Source organism: Gymnodraco acuticeps, unplaced genomic scaffold (assembly GCF_902827175.1).
Source record: "Gymnodraco acuticeps unplaced genomic scaffold, fGymAcu1.1, whole genome shotgun sequence".
Classification (NCBI taxonomy): domain Eukaryota; kingdom Metazoa; phylum Chordata; class Actinopteri; order Perciformes; family Bathydraconidae; genus Gymnodraco; species Gymnodraco acuticeps.
In genome coordinates this window covers 1,731,034-1,744,159 of record NW_022990021.1, presented here as the reverse complement: position 1 = coordinate 1,744,159, position 13,126 = coordinate 1,731,034, and the positions used below count along the sequence as shown (strand labels likewise).

The window sequence follows — 13,126 nt, the reverse complement described above, 5'->3', positions numbered from 1 at the left end:
GCCCAGTGGTGGCTGGCTGGTGTGCGTGGCGGGGGGAGGCTGGCTGGATTGATGGAACTGCCGCGGGGCCAACCCAACTGTAATTACAGGCCGTAATGAGAGGCTGCATGGGGAAGTACTGCAATAATAGTCCCTGTGTACTTAGGCATATCTTTGAGAGGGCTAATAACGATTAATTCTGCTCACCGAGGAGAACTTGTCTTAAAACAATTCAATATTTCTCCATAAGCCGCCTCTTGTCCCCTCCATTTCCCTGCAGCGACAGCTATACGTTGACTGCCCCTATTTGCTCGAGCCGGCTACAAGCAACGTTGCTCAACTGAATGCATCACTTTTAAATCCACAGTTATTCGGTCGTAAACTTGCACCAAGTCGAACCAGGAAGTGTAATTAACTCCAATTTGCCATCAGGTGGTTAGACCCAGCTGTAATACAGCAACTGATTTTTTAATCAAGAAAGCAATATTGTTGCTACCCTGCGCACAGACTCAAAAGTAGTTCTGCATTAAACCTGAGCAAGTTTGTTGATAACGTGTGTGACAGTCAGTACACGGATTTGAATAAGGCTGGCCACTAAACAGCTGTCTTATAATCATGACAAATAGTTTCCCTCAGCGTAGTGTGTCATATTAAACAGCTCTATGCTTAATGGCTTGGATAAATAGGCCATAAGTAGCATGGCAGAGCACGGCCGTGTTTTCAGTGACAGCAAACCAAGCGCACAGATAACGCGTGTCCAGACAGAGTGACTGAAGACGCCGTCGCTGCGTAACTTCTCCCCCTTAATTCAATTCCCTCCACCCCCCTCCTTCATTTCTTCCCTCCCCCTCCCTAACCTGTACTCCAGATCGTACCAAAGCACTCCTGACGGATAACAAGCCAGGCTGTTTGTTCGAGCCGATGTTGCCGGCGCGTGTTCTCCCCATTATCTCTGCATAAGCTAAATGCTAAATTATATTTGCCATTTTGTTTGCAGTGACATGGGGCATCAATCACCTCCCTTTTTTATTTCTTCGCCTCTCCACCCCCCCTATCCTTTTTTTCTCCCTCTGCTGCAGCCCCTGAGCAGGAGATGAGGGGTTGAGAGGTAGGGTGGGCCGGAGGTGGAGAGGCGGAGGGGGGGACATAAAAAATTCATTACGCTTAGTGGCACATCAGCACGGGAGAGATATGACTCCTGAGGAAGAGAAGGGGGGAGTTGATAATGATGAAGAATATCAAACATAATGCGGCCCAAGTAGCTGCCCCATCCAATTTGTCCTCGTCACGCGGTGATCGCTTCCTCCGTGTCTGAGGGAAGGAAACAAGCACCGCAAGGACGATGAGGCATCTCCTTAAAATACTCTCTATTTGGACGGCAAGAATACAAATGATGGAGAGCGTAAAATAGACAGAAAGAGTGAAAGAGGCTGAGGAGGAAAAAGAGTAATGTGTGCATGGGTGGATGTAAGTAAAGGAATGCTTTGAAGTTCTCTGCTGACCCGGCCAAGAAGGACTCAAGGGAAATACGAGCTGCCGTAATAAGACATATAAATACTTACCGCTCTCTCTTACGAGGCATGACACCATGTTTTACTCTACTTCATACTTGATAGCCTATACATGCATTTGATTGGCTGAGGCAGGGTGGTTAGCAGTATAGAGTTTGTGTCAGAAACCCATCTGTGTCTGCTAGAGATGGGTAGATGTCAACAGAGGCATTGCTTCCTTCTCTTGACAAGGTTTGATCACTGCTCTTATGAGGATCGCACGCTCCCGGGCTCCCCTCACCCTGCTCTCATTTGCGTGTCTCTGACATGCGGATCATGTTGCTCTCGTACAGGGCCGTGGCCTTTGATCCTGAAAGGCAAAGAGAGGCGCGCAGCACCCAAGAGGAGGATGCTCCGCGCCCACAGGCGGAAGGAAGTTCAGGAGCTTGATTTGTATCGCCATTAGGAGAGTTCGGAGCTCACCAGAGATGTGTGTGATGCCGCTGAATCAAATGAGGTTCTCAGGTGGGATCGGCTGCATTGTGGTTGAGTGTGTGCGTGAGTGTTTGACCACTTTAAAGGACTTACACATGAAGAGGGGGCACAGGGGAAGGCTCGTAGATGTAACGTCCCTGCGTATGTCTGTCATCGATGGGCACAGGAGGATGGAAGGCAGGGAAGAACTGCGGGGAATCTGTAAAGAATGACAGAGAGAAAGGAAAAAAACATTTTAATTACACATTGCAAGATCCTTAGTTCCCCTAAAATATATTGTCATGTGAATGTACTCCTTCCTCTGCTAATCTTAATAGCAGCTATAATTAAAGGCAGTGGTTGATGGCTATCTTTCAGCAGACTCACCCAAATGAGACATCATTAAATGCACTCCAACATTTTCGCTGAGGACGTTTTTGTCAATGTCTCGAGGCTGATATAACTCAAAAATAAAAAGCGATAAATAACCATAGGAGAAGCCGCCAAATGGCGCGTTTCTCACCGTACCAAGCATAATGTGGTTTTGTACAAAGGATAAGTGCAACCAATGAAATGTATAAAACAAGAACAAAAACACCCTTTTCTGTTTCTGTGTTTTGTCACAACTACCAGTGAGAATCGAGAGGCATCTTGTTTTCTTTCCCTCCAGATAAAACATTAAAACATTTGCATAATATGAGCTTCCAAGCCGTTCTCTATTTTTACCGCTGAAATTGAAAGTGTTGTTCTGCCTCTAGACTGAATCCACATATGCATGTACTGTACTCATTTTCTAACATTTGTCCACACCATAATCAAAAAACTAAAGATGGAATTTCGTGTAACAACCGTGCATCCATTGTTGGACAAGTTGCAACGAGCAAACCATGAGTGGGAATTTTGCAGAAATGCTGCCTACCTTAGGGTCGAGTTGTGAAACTTAAATGGGTTAAAACTTGTGCGGAAAGACAGAAAGAGCAAATGACTAACCCGCACGAAAGGGTCCACAAAGCAACAAATCACTCCTTTATTCACATGCTATACTAACACATCTCATTGCCAGAACACATGTCACTTTATTGCCTGTTACCGAGCCCCGTTGCCAAGTTGCGTATCACCACCCGGAGGCAAAGCATGTGTCAACATCTGCATACCTTCACGAAGCAAGTCTCTGAGGCTGTTAGCTATGTGTTTTTTACTTGTAAACATTTGAACGTGTGTGCCAATAGGGCAGATGGCCAAACTGTGGGGTGCCCAACAGCTCTACGAGTGTTTCTCCATGCCAAACGCAGCTGCAGCGCCGGGCAAAGCAGCAGGTGTTGATCCCCCAGCACCTCTAAGGTCTGCTTACCTCATCAGTCACTCATTCATTGGGCTGATCACTACCAGCTCGGGCCAAAACAGCGACGATTAAGAAGGGATCAATGTGGTGTTGTTTGTAATCCTACAGCATTATATGCAAGACTTCAAGGTACTTTGGAGATTTAGTATTGCACTTCCATCAAGTTGGGGGCAACAGAGATGAAAACAGAACTGTCAAGAGTGAAGCAGCGAAGATATCCTGACTTTCAGTCCCCAATGTGGTTCTCGAAGTTCAAAACGAGATACCCGGCTGATGCAACTTGAGAATTTTTCGGAGGTTTTGGAAAGCTCTCTCCAAAGCCTAGGACAACACTATACAGCTGTTTTTCGCAGGTTAGATAGTACTGCTTGTGACGAGAGGGTTGACTTTGACATGTTGGTGGGGTGCCCCTTTAAATCTAAAAGATGCCTTATTTTCCTTTCCTTATTCTTGTTTTTATTCCCCAGAAAAGCAGCTTCTTTTCTGAATATATCCCTAACTTGGCATAGTCCTGTCCTTTTATAGTGACCGTTTTTTTTATAGTATTACGTACCCAAACATACTCTAACATATCCCTCAAAATAAGAGCACATTCTTAATGTTCTCAATAAGTAAAAAATAAAACTTTGAGAATTCATTTGGGGGGGTTTCATCCTGTTTTCACAATAGTGGAGATAAGTGGTAAAAGCCTCCTCCGTGCAGTTCTGGCAAGTATCTGACAACTCAGTCTCTGTCTGTTTGATAGTTTCCTCCTGATGACTCAGTATTGGCTTGGCTCACCTCGGCTGATTCCAGAGCTGCTGAAGGAGGGAGAGCTTTCTGGGAAACAGGGATGGACGAGGGCAGAGTCTGCTTTGTTTACTCTTCACAACTCCGCTCAGAGGCTGTCGGCCCTTGGCTGTCAGAGTCGGAAATGAACCCTCAGGTTTACCGGCGTCTATGTTCTGGGTTCTGGGAGTAAAAGCTTTATGTTCTGTAATCTTACTGATCCTTGCTCACATTGCAGGAACTTTAAACAAACCTCTGTCCTGGTGGGTAATGAGGGATGACTGTAAAGATTACAAAGTGTGAAATCATTTTAAAGACTCCACCCCTTCACCCCTGCAACACACAACTACATTCCCACATCCGCCACTCTTCATTGAATTACCCAGATCCCCCTATGTTTATGTCTCTGGAGCTCCTCACTCAGCACAGCCCAGTGCCTAGACTGGATCCTTTTTTTTTTTTGCTCCTTCATCACTCTTTCCTTCCCTCCTTCCCTCCCTTCTTTCGCTGAGGCCGCATGGCAAACCATTCCGTCAAAGTTTATTTAAATCCATCTCTGAAGTTTACTTTACCATGGCCCAATCTAAATAGAGCCTGCCACCTCTTTTACGCCAGCGCAGCTCTCCATTAGCGTGGCAAACAGCCCTGTGTCACTGGAGGGAATGTGTATACAGTCTCAAAGAACAGAGGGCGAAGGAGAGAGAGGGGGGGGGGGACTCCATCCTGCAATCCATCTCTAGTGTTTCCTGTAGGGACTCTTTACTGTTTACTCTGGGACTAAATTGCCCCTGCTCTTCTGGATGTTCAAGGGATATTCTAGTCTCTCTAATACAGAATACAGCTGGAGGGCACATAGGAAGCCAACGCACGCGTCACCATTTTTACCTTCCCACTGCGGCCACACACCACAGCAGCACCAGCATTCCTCTGGAAAATGTAATCATTGCGGTTAACTCCCGGTTGCATTGGGTAGACCACCATTGGCAAAGTAAAAGGGGTTTAAGAAACAATCTCCACCAATAAGACACTGAAGGTCAAGAACACTTGATATTACACTTTGCAAACTTTTTTGAGAATATAGAACATTTGTTTCTGGCTCTCCAACAATTTATCAGCTCTTTAGAACTCTTCTTGAACATTTTAATGACTCTAGCAGAAGTATTAATTTTTGGTTTTAATTTCCCCTTTTTTTATTCTTTGAGGAAAGGGGATGGAAGTCATTAAAGACATGATTACAAATGGGTCTTAATGAAAGGGCAATTAGAGGCAAACTTTGACCAGGCTCATTAATTCTAATTCTACACAAACACACCATGCTCAGGACCAAAAGCCAGCTTCCCCTTCATTAAAGAAAGGATGGTAATTGCCTTGTCCTTTATTGGACACTTGAATAATTTCAAAAGGAGGGGGAGGACAAGGGGAGGATAAAGCCTAAAGCACATCATTTGCAATATCCTTATTGGTTAATCTCCTTTCATAATGGCAGTTTTACCACAATGGATCTTCACTGTGCTTTGGTACGCTTGTGATGTGATACTTTAGGAGGATTTGAGCTGTCACTCACAATTCTGATTTGGGTTTTGATAATACACAAACAATTTCTCATCTTCTTCTTTTGTTGTCAACTCAGCATTGTGAGTTTATTGTCTTGACTGCTAAATCTGGCGAGGGTTCAGTGACTCCGCTCTAACAGAGTGTCACCCCGAAACGCTCTTCCATAAACACTGCACTTCTCATCGACGCTCCGCTGCGAGAGCACAAAGAGCCAGTGACAGATTGTCATAAGCGACTAAGGCAGAGTAAGAAAAGGGCTGCTGGGGCCTGCTCCAGAGGTTTGTGAATTGCTAATGTGGAACATATGAAGCCTGTGCCGGGGCTGTGACTGCCAGATTTCATTATGCCACCTCTCTCCCCGCTCATGATCTCACTGTTCAGGAACGCTCGTCTGCAGCGAGGCCCGCACTTATCCCAAAACTCTGCAGCGATTCGCAGAGCGTGCGATAGATACTCCAGACTTTATGTTGTTTGCAAGCGCATTTAAGAGAAACTCAGGTTGTTCCTCTCCGGGAGTGAAAACAATATCACTTCAATTACTCTCTGTGTAAAGAAGCAGGATACTTTTGTTGTGGTGTTTTTACCGACGCCTGGAGGTTTCACATTGAGAAACTGTAAGTGGTGGTCTCCAACTATCATACCCAAATGTAGATTTAGCATCAGCACACATTGTCCATGAGTTGTAAGCAGCTCTACTCAAATGTCGTAAATTGTTTGTATATTTTTTATAGGCATTGTGACAACACTGGGGTCGTCCAATGTTTGGTGTGTGTGTGTGTGTGTGTGTGTGTGTGTGTGTGTGTGTGTGTGTGTGTGTGTGTGTGTGTGTGTGTGTGTGTGTGTGTGTGTGTGTGTGTGTGTGTGTGTGTGTGTGTGTGTGTGTGTGTGTGTGTGTGTGTGTGTGTGTGTGTGTGGCTGTGGCCTAGCATTACTATACTTGTGGGGACCTAAATCTGTTTACACAGTCACGTGTGGGGACTCGCCTCCCTTATGGGGACAAATTGGAGGTCCCCATGAGGGGAATCATTAATTTTAGGGTGAAGACTTGGTTAGGTTTAGGATTAGGGTTAGAGTGCCTGTAGGTGGACTGAAGGACAGGGTCATCAGAGGAGATGGGGCACACCTGTGTCACCTGGCTCACCTGCATTTAAGAGGGCTGCATGCTTTGACCTTTTGGTTACCATGCCACATGCCAGGGACACTTCAGCTTGCCACATTTCCACTGCTTTTTTATGTTTATTTGAAATCAGTTTGGCCAATTACATTTAATTAGGTTGAGTTTTGTGTGAACTTCCTCTTGTTACAAGAACAGCCTCAAAAAGTAGAAATGTCTTCCTATCCTGTTTATCATCTTTTAACCTCTCAGATTCATCTTTTCAACCATTTGAGGGCTCACATCCATGTGATTGGAATATCTGATGTTAGCTAATCATTTTTTTCTCAAACATTGACTTCTAGAATCAGGTTTTGATATCAGTAAATCATTACTGGACGCAGTATTTTATACCAAAAATTGGAGGGATTATTTGTTCCTTAAACACAGATCTAAGTGAGTATGATCATTTAGTATGTGTCTGTACTCAATGATCGTAAAAAAAGAATGTCCGCCAAAATATGATACTGAACTTCCTAAAACTATCCGGATGTGAAGAGAAGGAGAACTTTAGACTTTCATTAGAAGTATTTTGGACGCCGGCTCTCTTGTGAAGCCAAATTTCCTCTGAACAAACCCTTCACACCCCGTCTCTCATCATGTTTGCTTACACTGAGACCTCAAGCTGTTTGGACATGTAAATAACACTTTCGGAGACTGTTTAGCTAAACTCAATGGGAGTTGCTGTTGACTTTTGGAGCGCTTTGCTTTAATTACGGGTCCCAGATTGTTTCAGGTCTAATGGCCTAATTACCGCTGTATAAATTAGCCTAATGTTCTTGCTGTGCAGAGCTTTCTTTACTGTACGCGATGCTCAGGTGCTAGAATAGAGAATGCTTTCATTCAACAATGAGAAATAATAAGACGGGGGAAGAAAAACTAAAGCAAAGAGGTTAAATAACAGACGAATGTGAAGTGTTGCCTTGCCAATCTCTCTGCCATTCATCATAAACGCAAGGCTGGCAGATCACACTCTGCCCTTCCTCTGTAAATCAATAGATTTTTTTTTTTCTGCTGTGTTCTCTGTTTTCATTCTCTCTGTATCTCTTGCTCAATTGCACTCAAACTCAAACACTTTCTGTGGGTAAATGTAATTAACATGGTGGAAAAGAAAAACAGAAGAAGAGAAAGTGAGTGGTTGAAAAAAAACATCAGCTATGCTCCATAAACAGGCTCTTTCTTCAGCTATACATTCCATTGCTGTCAGGAGTAATTTGTTTGTCTAGACTGAACAAGTCGGCAAATGCCCATCCTCTCTCTTTATGGTTCTACAAGTCTATACATATATGCACAGTGATTTTGTTTAAGCAGGTTATCTCTTTGTGTCAATATATGCAAAGTCAAGTTCAAGATCATTTTTCATTCTATTCAAACTCTCTTCTTACAGTACAGCAGCATCCATTTTCAACCCACTCCCTCCTCCATAAGTCACACAAATACCTTAATGGAACTCCGGCATCTGCAAGACATTTACTAAGCCGAGTCAATCTTAACAAATTGCACGCTAGCAAGAGGACCTTTTCCCTGCTTCAGAGTGGAGCTAAGCACGCACACTGCTCTTCCAGGGGCCCCCAGCACCCTCCAGACCCCAGCTTGGCCCGTTCCCCCCCCCCTTTCCCAGCTCCCTGTATCCCAGTGTGGATCAGGGAGTGAAGGTTATTTCACGAGGCCTCTGCGGAGCGCCAATCTATCTCCTACATTTGGTGAATTTCTCCAGATTGGGATAAGCTGGGGAGCAGAACAAAGCGCTATGCGTTGGCCCTCCTCCCCCCCCCCCCCCCTTCTCCCTAGCACCCCCTCTACCCTACCCCACCCTCCAGATCCTCTCCCCGACCCAGCTGGGAAGAGATTTACACAGCAGTTTAGTAGCTGGAACACTGTGCTACACCTTTTTTCCCCTACTCTCTCTTTATCTACACACATTGATACCTCTCAGAGAGAAGGGAGTTGATTTAAACCTCAGGTTAACTCACCGGGACTTTGCTACATTTACTTTGCTTCAACTCCCCCCTGTGTGATTTACTCAAATACAAGGCTGCTTTAAGGTTCGATCTTTTTTGATATCTTTATTTAGGAATTGGGATCAGAACAAATGTGTTCTGACAAAAATCTTTTTAAGGAGTCCTTTAAATGCCTGCATCATAAATGTGTAATACATTAGTTGGATTTACCGTGACATCTATATATGAGCCAAGGCCATATCAGTGACAGTGTTCATGATTGCCACAGCTGTATCAGGCTACCCAGTGACAGACTGACCCTCTATAGCCCTGTGTCAGCGCCCCTCCCAATGCAGGTGATTCTGAAACTGCATGTGGCTGTGTGATAGTGACTGTGAGGCTAATATACCTGCATATAACAATAACACCCTGGGCTGGACACTGCTATTGAAAACTTCTCAATTTTGAATCATACTGAGAGGCCAGTGACCAAAACCCGGTCTTATTGTAATGTTAACAAAAATTCCATGTAGCTATTGTTTTCAATTCAGATCATGTGCTATGAATATCAAGTTGCAGAGACTTTAATCTTGATTACGAGTGGTAATCCATCACAGCGAGCGTTTTGTCACCTTTATTTATTTTTGGTCAAAATGGTGTATTATCGCATGGTAATGTGGTTAAAAGAAAGGGCCAGTCTCAAAATTCCCCTCAGTGGTGCAATCAAGGGCATGCCATTTTTCAGGGTGAACTGCTAAAGAGGCAACGCAATAGTTATATATGTTGCAAAAACATTTAAAATGTTGTATTTTTCATTTCTTCTCTTGCCGTTTGAGATCCTCAGACTTAGGAATACTTTGAGTATATAATGGTTCTCAAGCGAGTTGTTTTTTTCACATGTGTTCAAATTAGTGGAAACCAGTGGCTGCCACGGAAGGTGGGAAATCAATCTATGAACTATTGTATCCTTTGGAAAATCATGCATACGTGATTTTACAAGCCCAACATCCAAAACCACTAGTGCAATCCTTTAATATGTTTTACATTCAAATGGTAATTCCCCCTGTACTGTAAGTCTATTCCTTTATTTTCCACTGAAACCCATATAGCCATTAAACAACGTCTGTGTAGGCCTCTAGAGGTACGTGGCCATTATTTGGGCTAATGGAGGAAACTGTGTGTCACAGAGCAAAGACAAAGCCCAGTGTCACAGAAATCAGACAAATGGCTGCTGGGCGCTGCAGGGCCAGACAGGGGTCGACGCTTCTGGACCAATTAGATCTTAGAAGTGCAACAACAGCTGGAACTCTCTGATTCTCCCCCTTTCCCACTCTCTTTGCGTTGCTGTCACCTTATCCTCTCTTTCACCCTCTCTCACTCTTGCATCGTCGTCCTAATTCTTCCAGTTAATCCTGCTCGCTGTCTATCTCTTTTTATTTGCCTCTCTCATTATTCAAAGGCGCATCCTCCTGATCTCTCCGCTTTCCCTCCTCGCAGCATCCCAAAAACAAGGACAAACTTGTAATCCATTTACTGCACCCCTGTCAACAGATTCCACCCAAATAATCCTGAAAGACTTACAACCAGGCCTAGGTACTGTCAAGGGAAGGGGAGCAAATAGGAGGCAGAATGCACAGGGGACAGCAGTGAGAGCCATGGAGAAAGAGGGAAGAGAGAGGGAAATGTACAAGGGAAGTGGAGCAGTGAGGACACAGACGGAGGGAACTTGTGTCACAGTGATTTGGGTCTTTGTCACGCAGGTGGCGCCCAGGGGTTCCCTCAGCCTGGGCACAGAGACAAACTGGGGCCCATGTAAACCTTAAAGAGGATTAACCCTGCCGGAGCGCTTTAATGAGACCTGAAAGTGGCGGGCACCGGAGAGCCCCACTGATTGAGCCGCGCTCCAGTCGGCTCCCAACGGTCCGCCGGCCCAGTGGCCCAGCAGCGCTGCTACAGCCCCGTGGCCTCCAGCTGCCCGCTCACACTGAGCCACATCAAAGCAGCCTGTCTGGGAGAACCCCGAGACAGGAGGGGAGGCGGGTGGGCATGAGGGAGAGAGTGAGTGAAGGAGATGTGGGAGGAGGAGGGAGATGAGGGTGCTTGGATGGAGGAATCCCTTATCTCCTCCTGAGAGGATGCTGCTCTGTGGTGCGAGATTGTCTGGAGCTGCCACCTGTCCCAGGCATCTTTAAAGGCAACACTAAAGCCTGTGATGGGCCTGACCTCCTTGAGCTCCCATTCTTTTATGTCTCTCTTCATTTTATGCTTTGTTACACCCCCTCCTTCTTCTTCTTCTTCTTCTTCTCCACTTTCCTCTCTTATTCTTACCCCTCTGTCTCACATATACCCTCATACTCAGCCTCTCTCTCTCTCTTTTCTCCAGTGATATCTTACATTTCACCAGGCTGCTGGAAACATTTTAATTACACTGTGTTCATCAGCCTCCTCTTCGTGTAGAACAATATATACTCGCGACCCTACAGAGACAAGAGCAAGATACGGGTTGTTGGCTGAAGGGATAAGGGTGCTTATCTTTGCCACTATGTGAGAGGAATGCAAATACAAAAAGGAGCGATGAGATTCGGATATACGAGAAGCAAACATGAAAAAAGGCATGAAATAACTTTGATTCCTCCGGAGCACACAGAGGTGATTATCCTACTGGAGACTACAGGGTAACTTAAAGAGGAGAGAAAAAGCTCATGGAGCCCCATAAGCATTTTGTCAACTTAATGTCATTGTTGGCTGAAGTTGATTCTCCTTTTGAATGAACAAGATGCAGCAAATCTTCATTTTAATTCCCACAACATCAGCAAAGTGCTATTGTTTCTGTTTGCCTCTGTGACTTGACTGATTAACCAAACTCATTTTAAAAGGAAGTAAAACACTCTGACAGATGTTGTGACAATGATACCAAGAAATGCTGAGTGTTCTTCTTTGAACATCTTAAGTTCTCTGGAAATTCTTCTTAGCCCCTTCACATTTAATCTTGTCATTGTTAATAAGAACTGGCATTATTCAGAGATATTCTGTTCACACGGATCAGCTTTGTGGCAAGAGCACCACATGACCCTAAGATGGTATGAAAGTGCATTCTCGCAGCACTTCAAACTCTGCTTAACCCCCGTAAATCATCATGCGCTACAAAGGGGCACATGCATGAAAATATAGCCCATCGTACAGCATGAGATGCCTCTAATAAGCTGTATAAAAGGGGATCATCTGATTATCCCTGGTGCGCTGGGCCAAGGGGCCACAGCAGAGCGCTGGCCCATGTTGTTCTTTCTTGATGAAAGGAGGTGGGTGGAAGGGATCCCTCTCCATTGCCTGCAGTGTGCCCGAGGCTTCTCTGTGCCGGCACACCTCTGGGGGACTACATCATGCCACCACGCTCAAAAAGCCAATATTGAAACAATCACAAAGACAAACACTTACCCTTGAAACAGGCACGTGTCTTCTCACCCTAGGCTCTCTTCTGTACTCCCCAGTTCTTCTGGGGGAGGCTGTTTGAACTTACATCCTAGCCAGCACTTGTCATGTTTTAACCAACAAGAGGCCAGAAAGTTTGTTCTTTCAGAGTGCTATGTTGTAACTTTTTTCCACCTTCACACATACTTTATAATTGCTCTTTTTGTATTCTATTTTCCACTCCCGCTCTATCAAGGCATATGGAAAGGTCCCGTGCAGTCCATATGAACTGAAAGACCGAGCACTGTAATTAACTGTGGAGAGTAGAGAGGCCATTGTTGTGCGGATCACGTTCAGATTGGTGACAGCTAGCTCATTCAGTTCAGTGGTCAGCTGCATTTTGATATTGAGGCAGACAGAATGACGCCAGGGCAGCGGCTGGCGTGTTACGGCCCAGTAGACCTGAGATCAGCCCAGCACAGCAGTTTAGAGTTTAACCCCTGTGACTGGACACCCACCACCCCCACCACATCATAAAACCCCGGGACGGGTTTTTACGCCATGGCTCAGTGTTACTGCTAGCTTTCCCAGAACACAGGGCCACTATGATCCAGGTAGCAGTCACCTTTGGACAGGCTCAGAGAGCAGGGTTACTGAGAGACATGTAAAGGAATCCTTCAGCCAAGAGATCCATACTTTCACTGCCTTAAGCTTAGCAGGCATGGTTTCTGAGATCAGTCAAGGACAGCAAGGCTTTGGTGTGGGGATTAGGCCCTGGCAGCAAAATCTGCGCTTGATTTCTTTTAAGGAGCTAACCTAAAGACTATTAGACTGATAGGCAGCCATCACAGCCTGGATACACGTTTAAAAGGGTGTCTCTGCTACTATTAATGACCTACTGTATCACAAATACAGCAGTGCCACAAAACTTAGGTCACTTCCCTGCCAATATACTTATGAATTGTCTTTAAAGCTTGGCAAATGTACTTTCCTCCAGTTGCCATTGTTTCACTAAACA

At 45.0% G+C, this 13,126-nt stretch overlaps 1 protein-coding gene across 2 annotated transcripts in view; it reads right to left on the bottom strand.

Annotated features, from left to right (window-relative positions):
• Nucleotides 1–13,126, bottom strand: part of gli3 (GLI family zinc finger 3) — a 95,312-nt gene that overhangs the window by 42,449 nt on the left and 39,737 nt on the right. For both annotated transcript variants that reach the window (XM_034214031.1, XM_034214032.1), the window contains exon 4: nucleotides 2,058–2,163. In XM_034214031.1, the coding sequence (XP_034069922.1) occupies nucleotides 2,058–2,163 (106 nt within the window). The remainder of the gene's footprint in view (nucleotides 1–2,057; nucleotides 2,164–13,126) is intronic.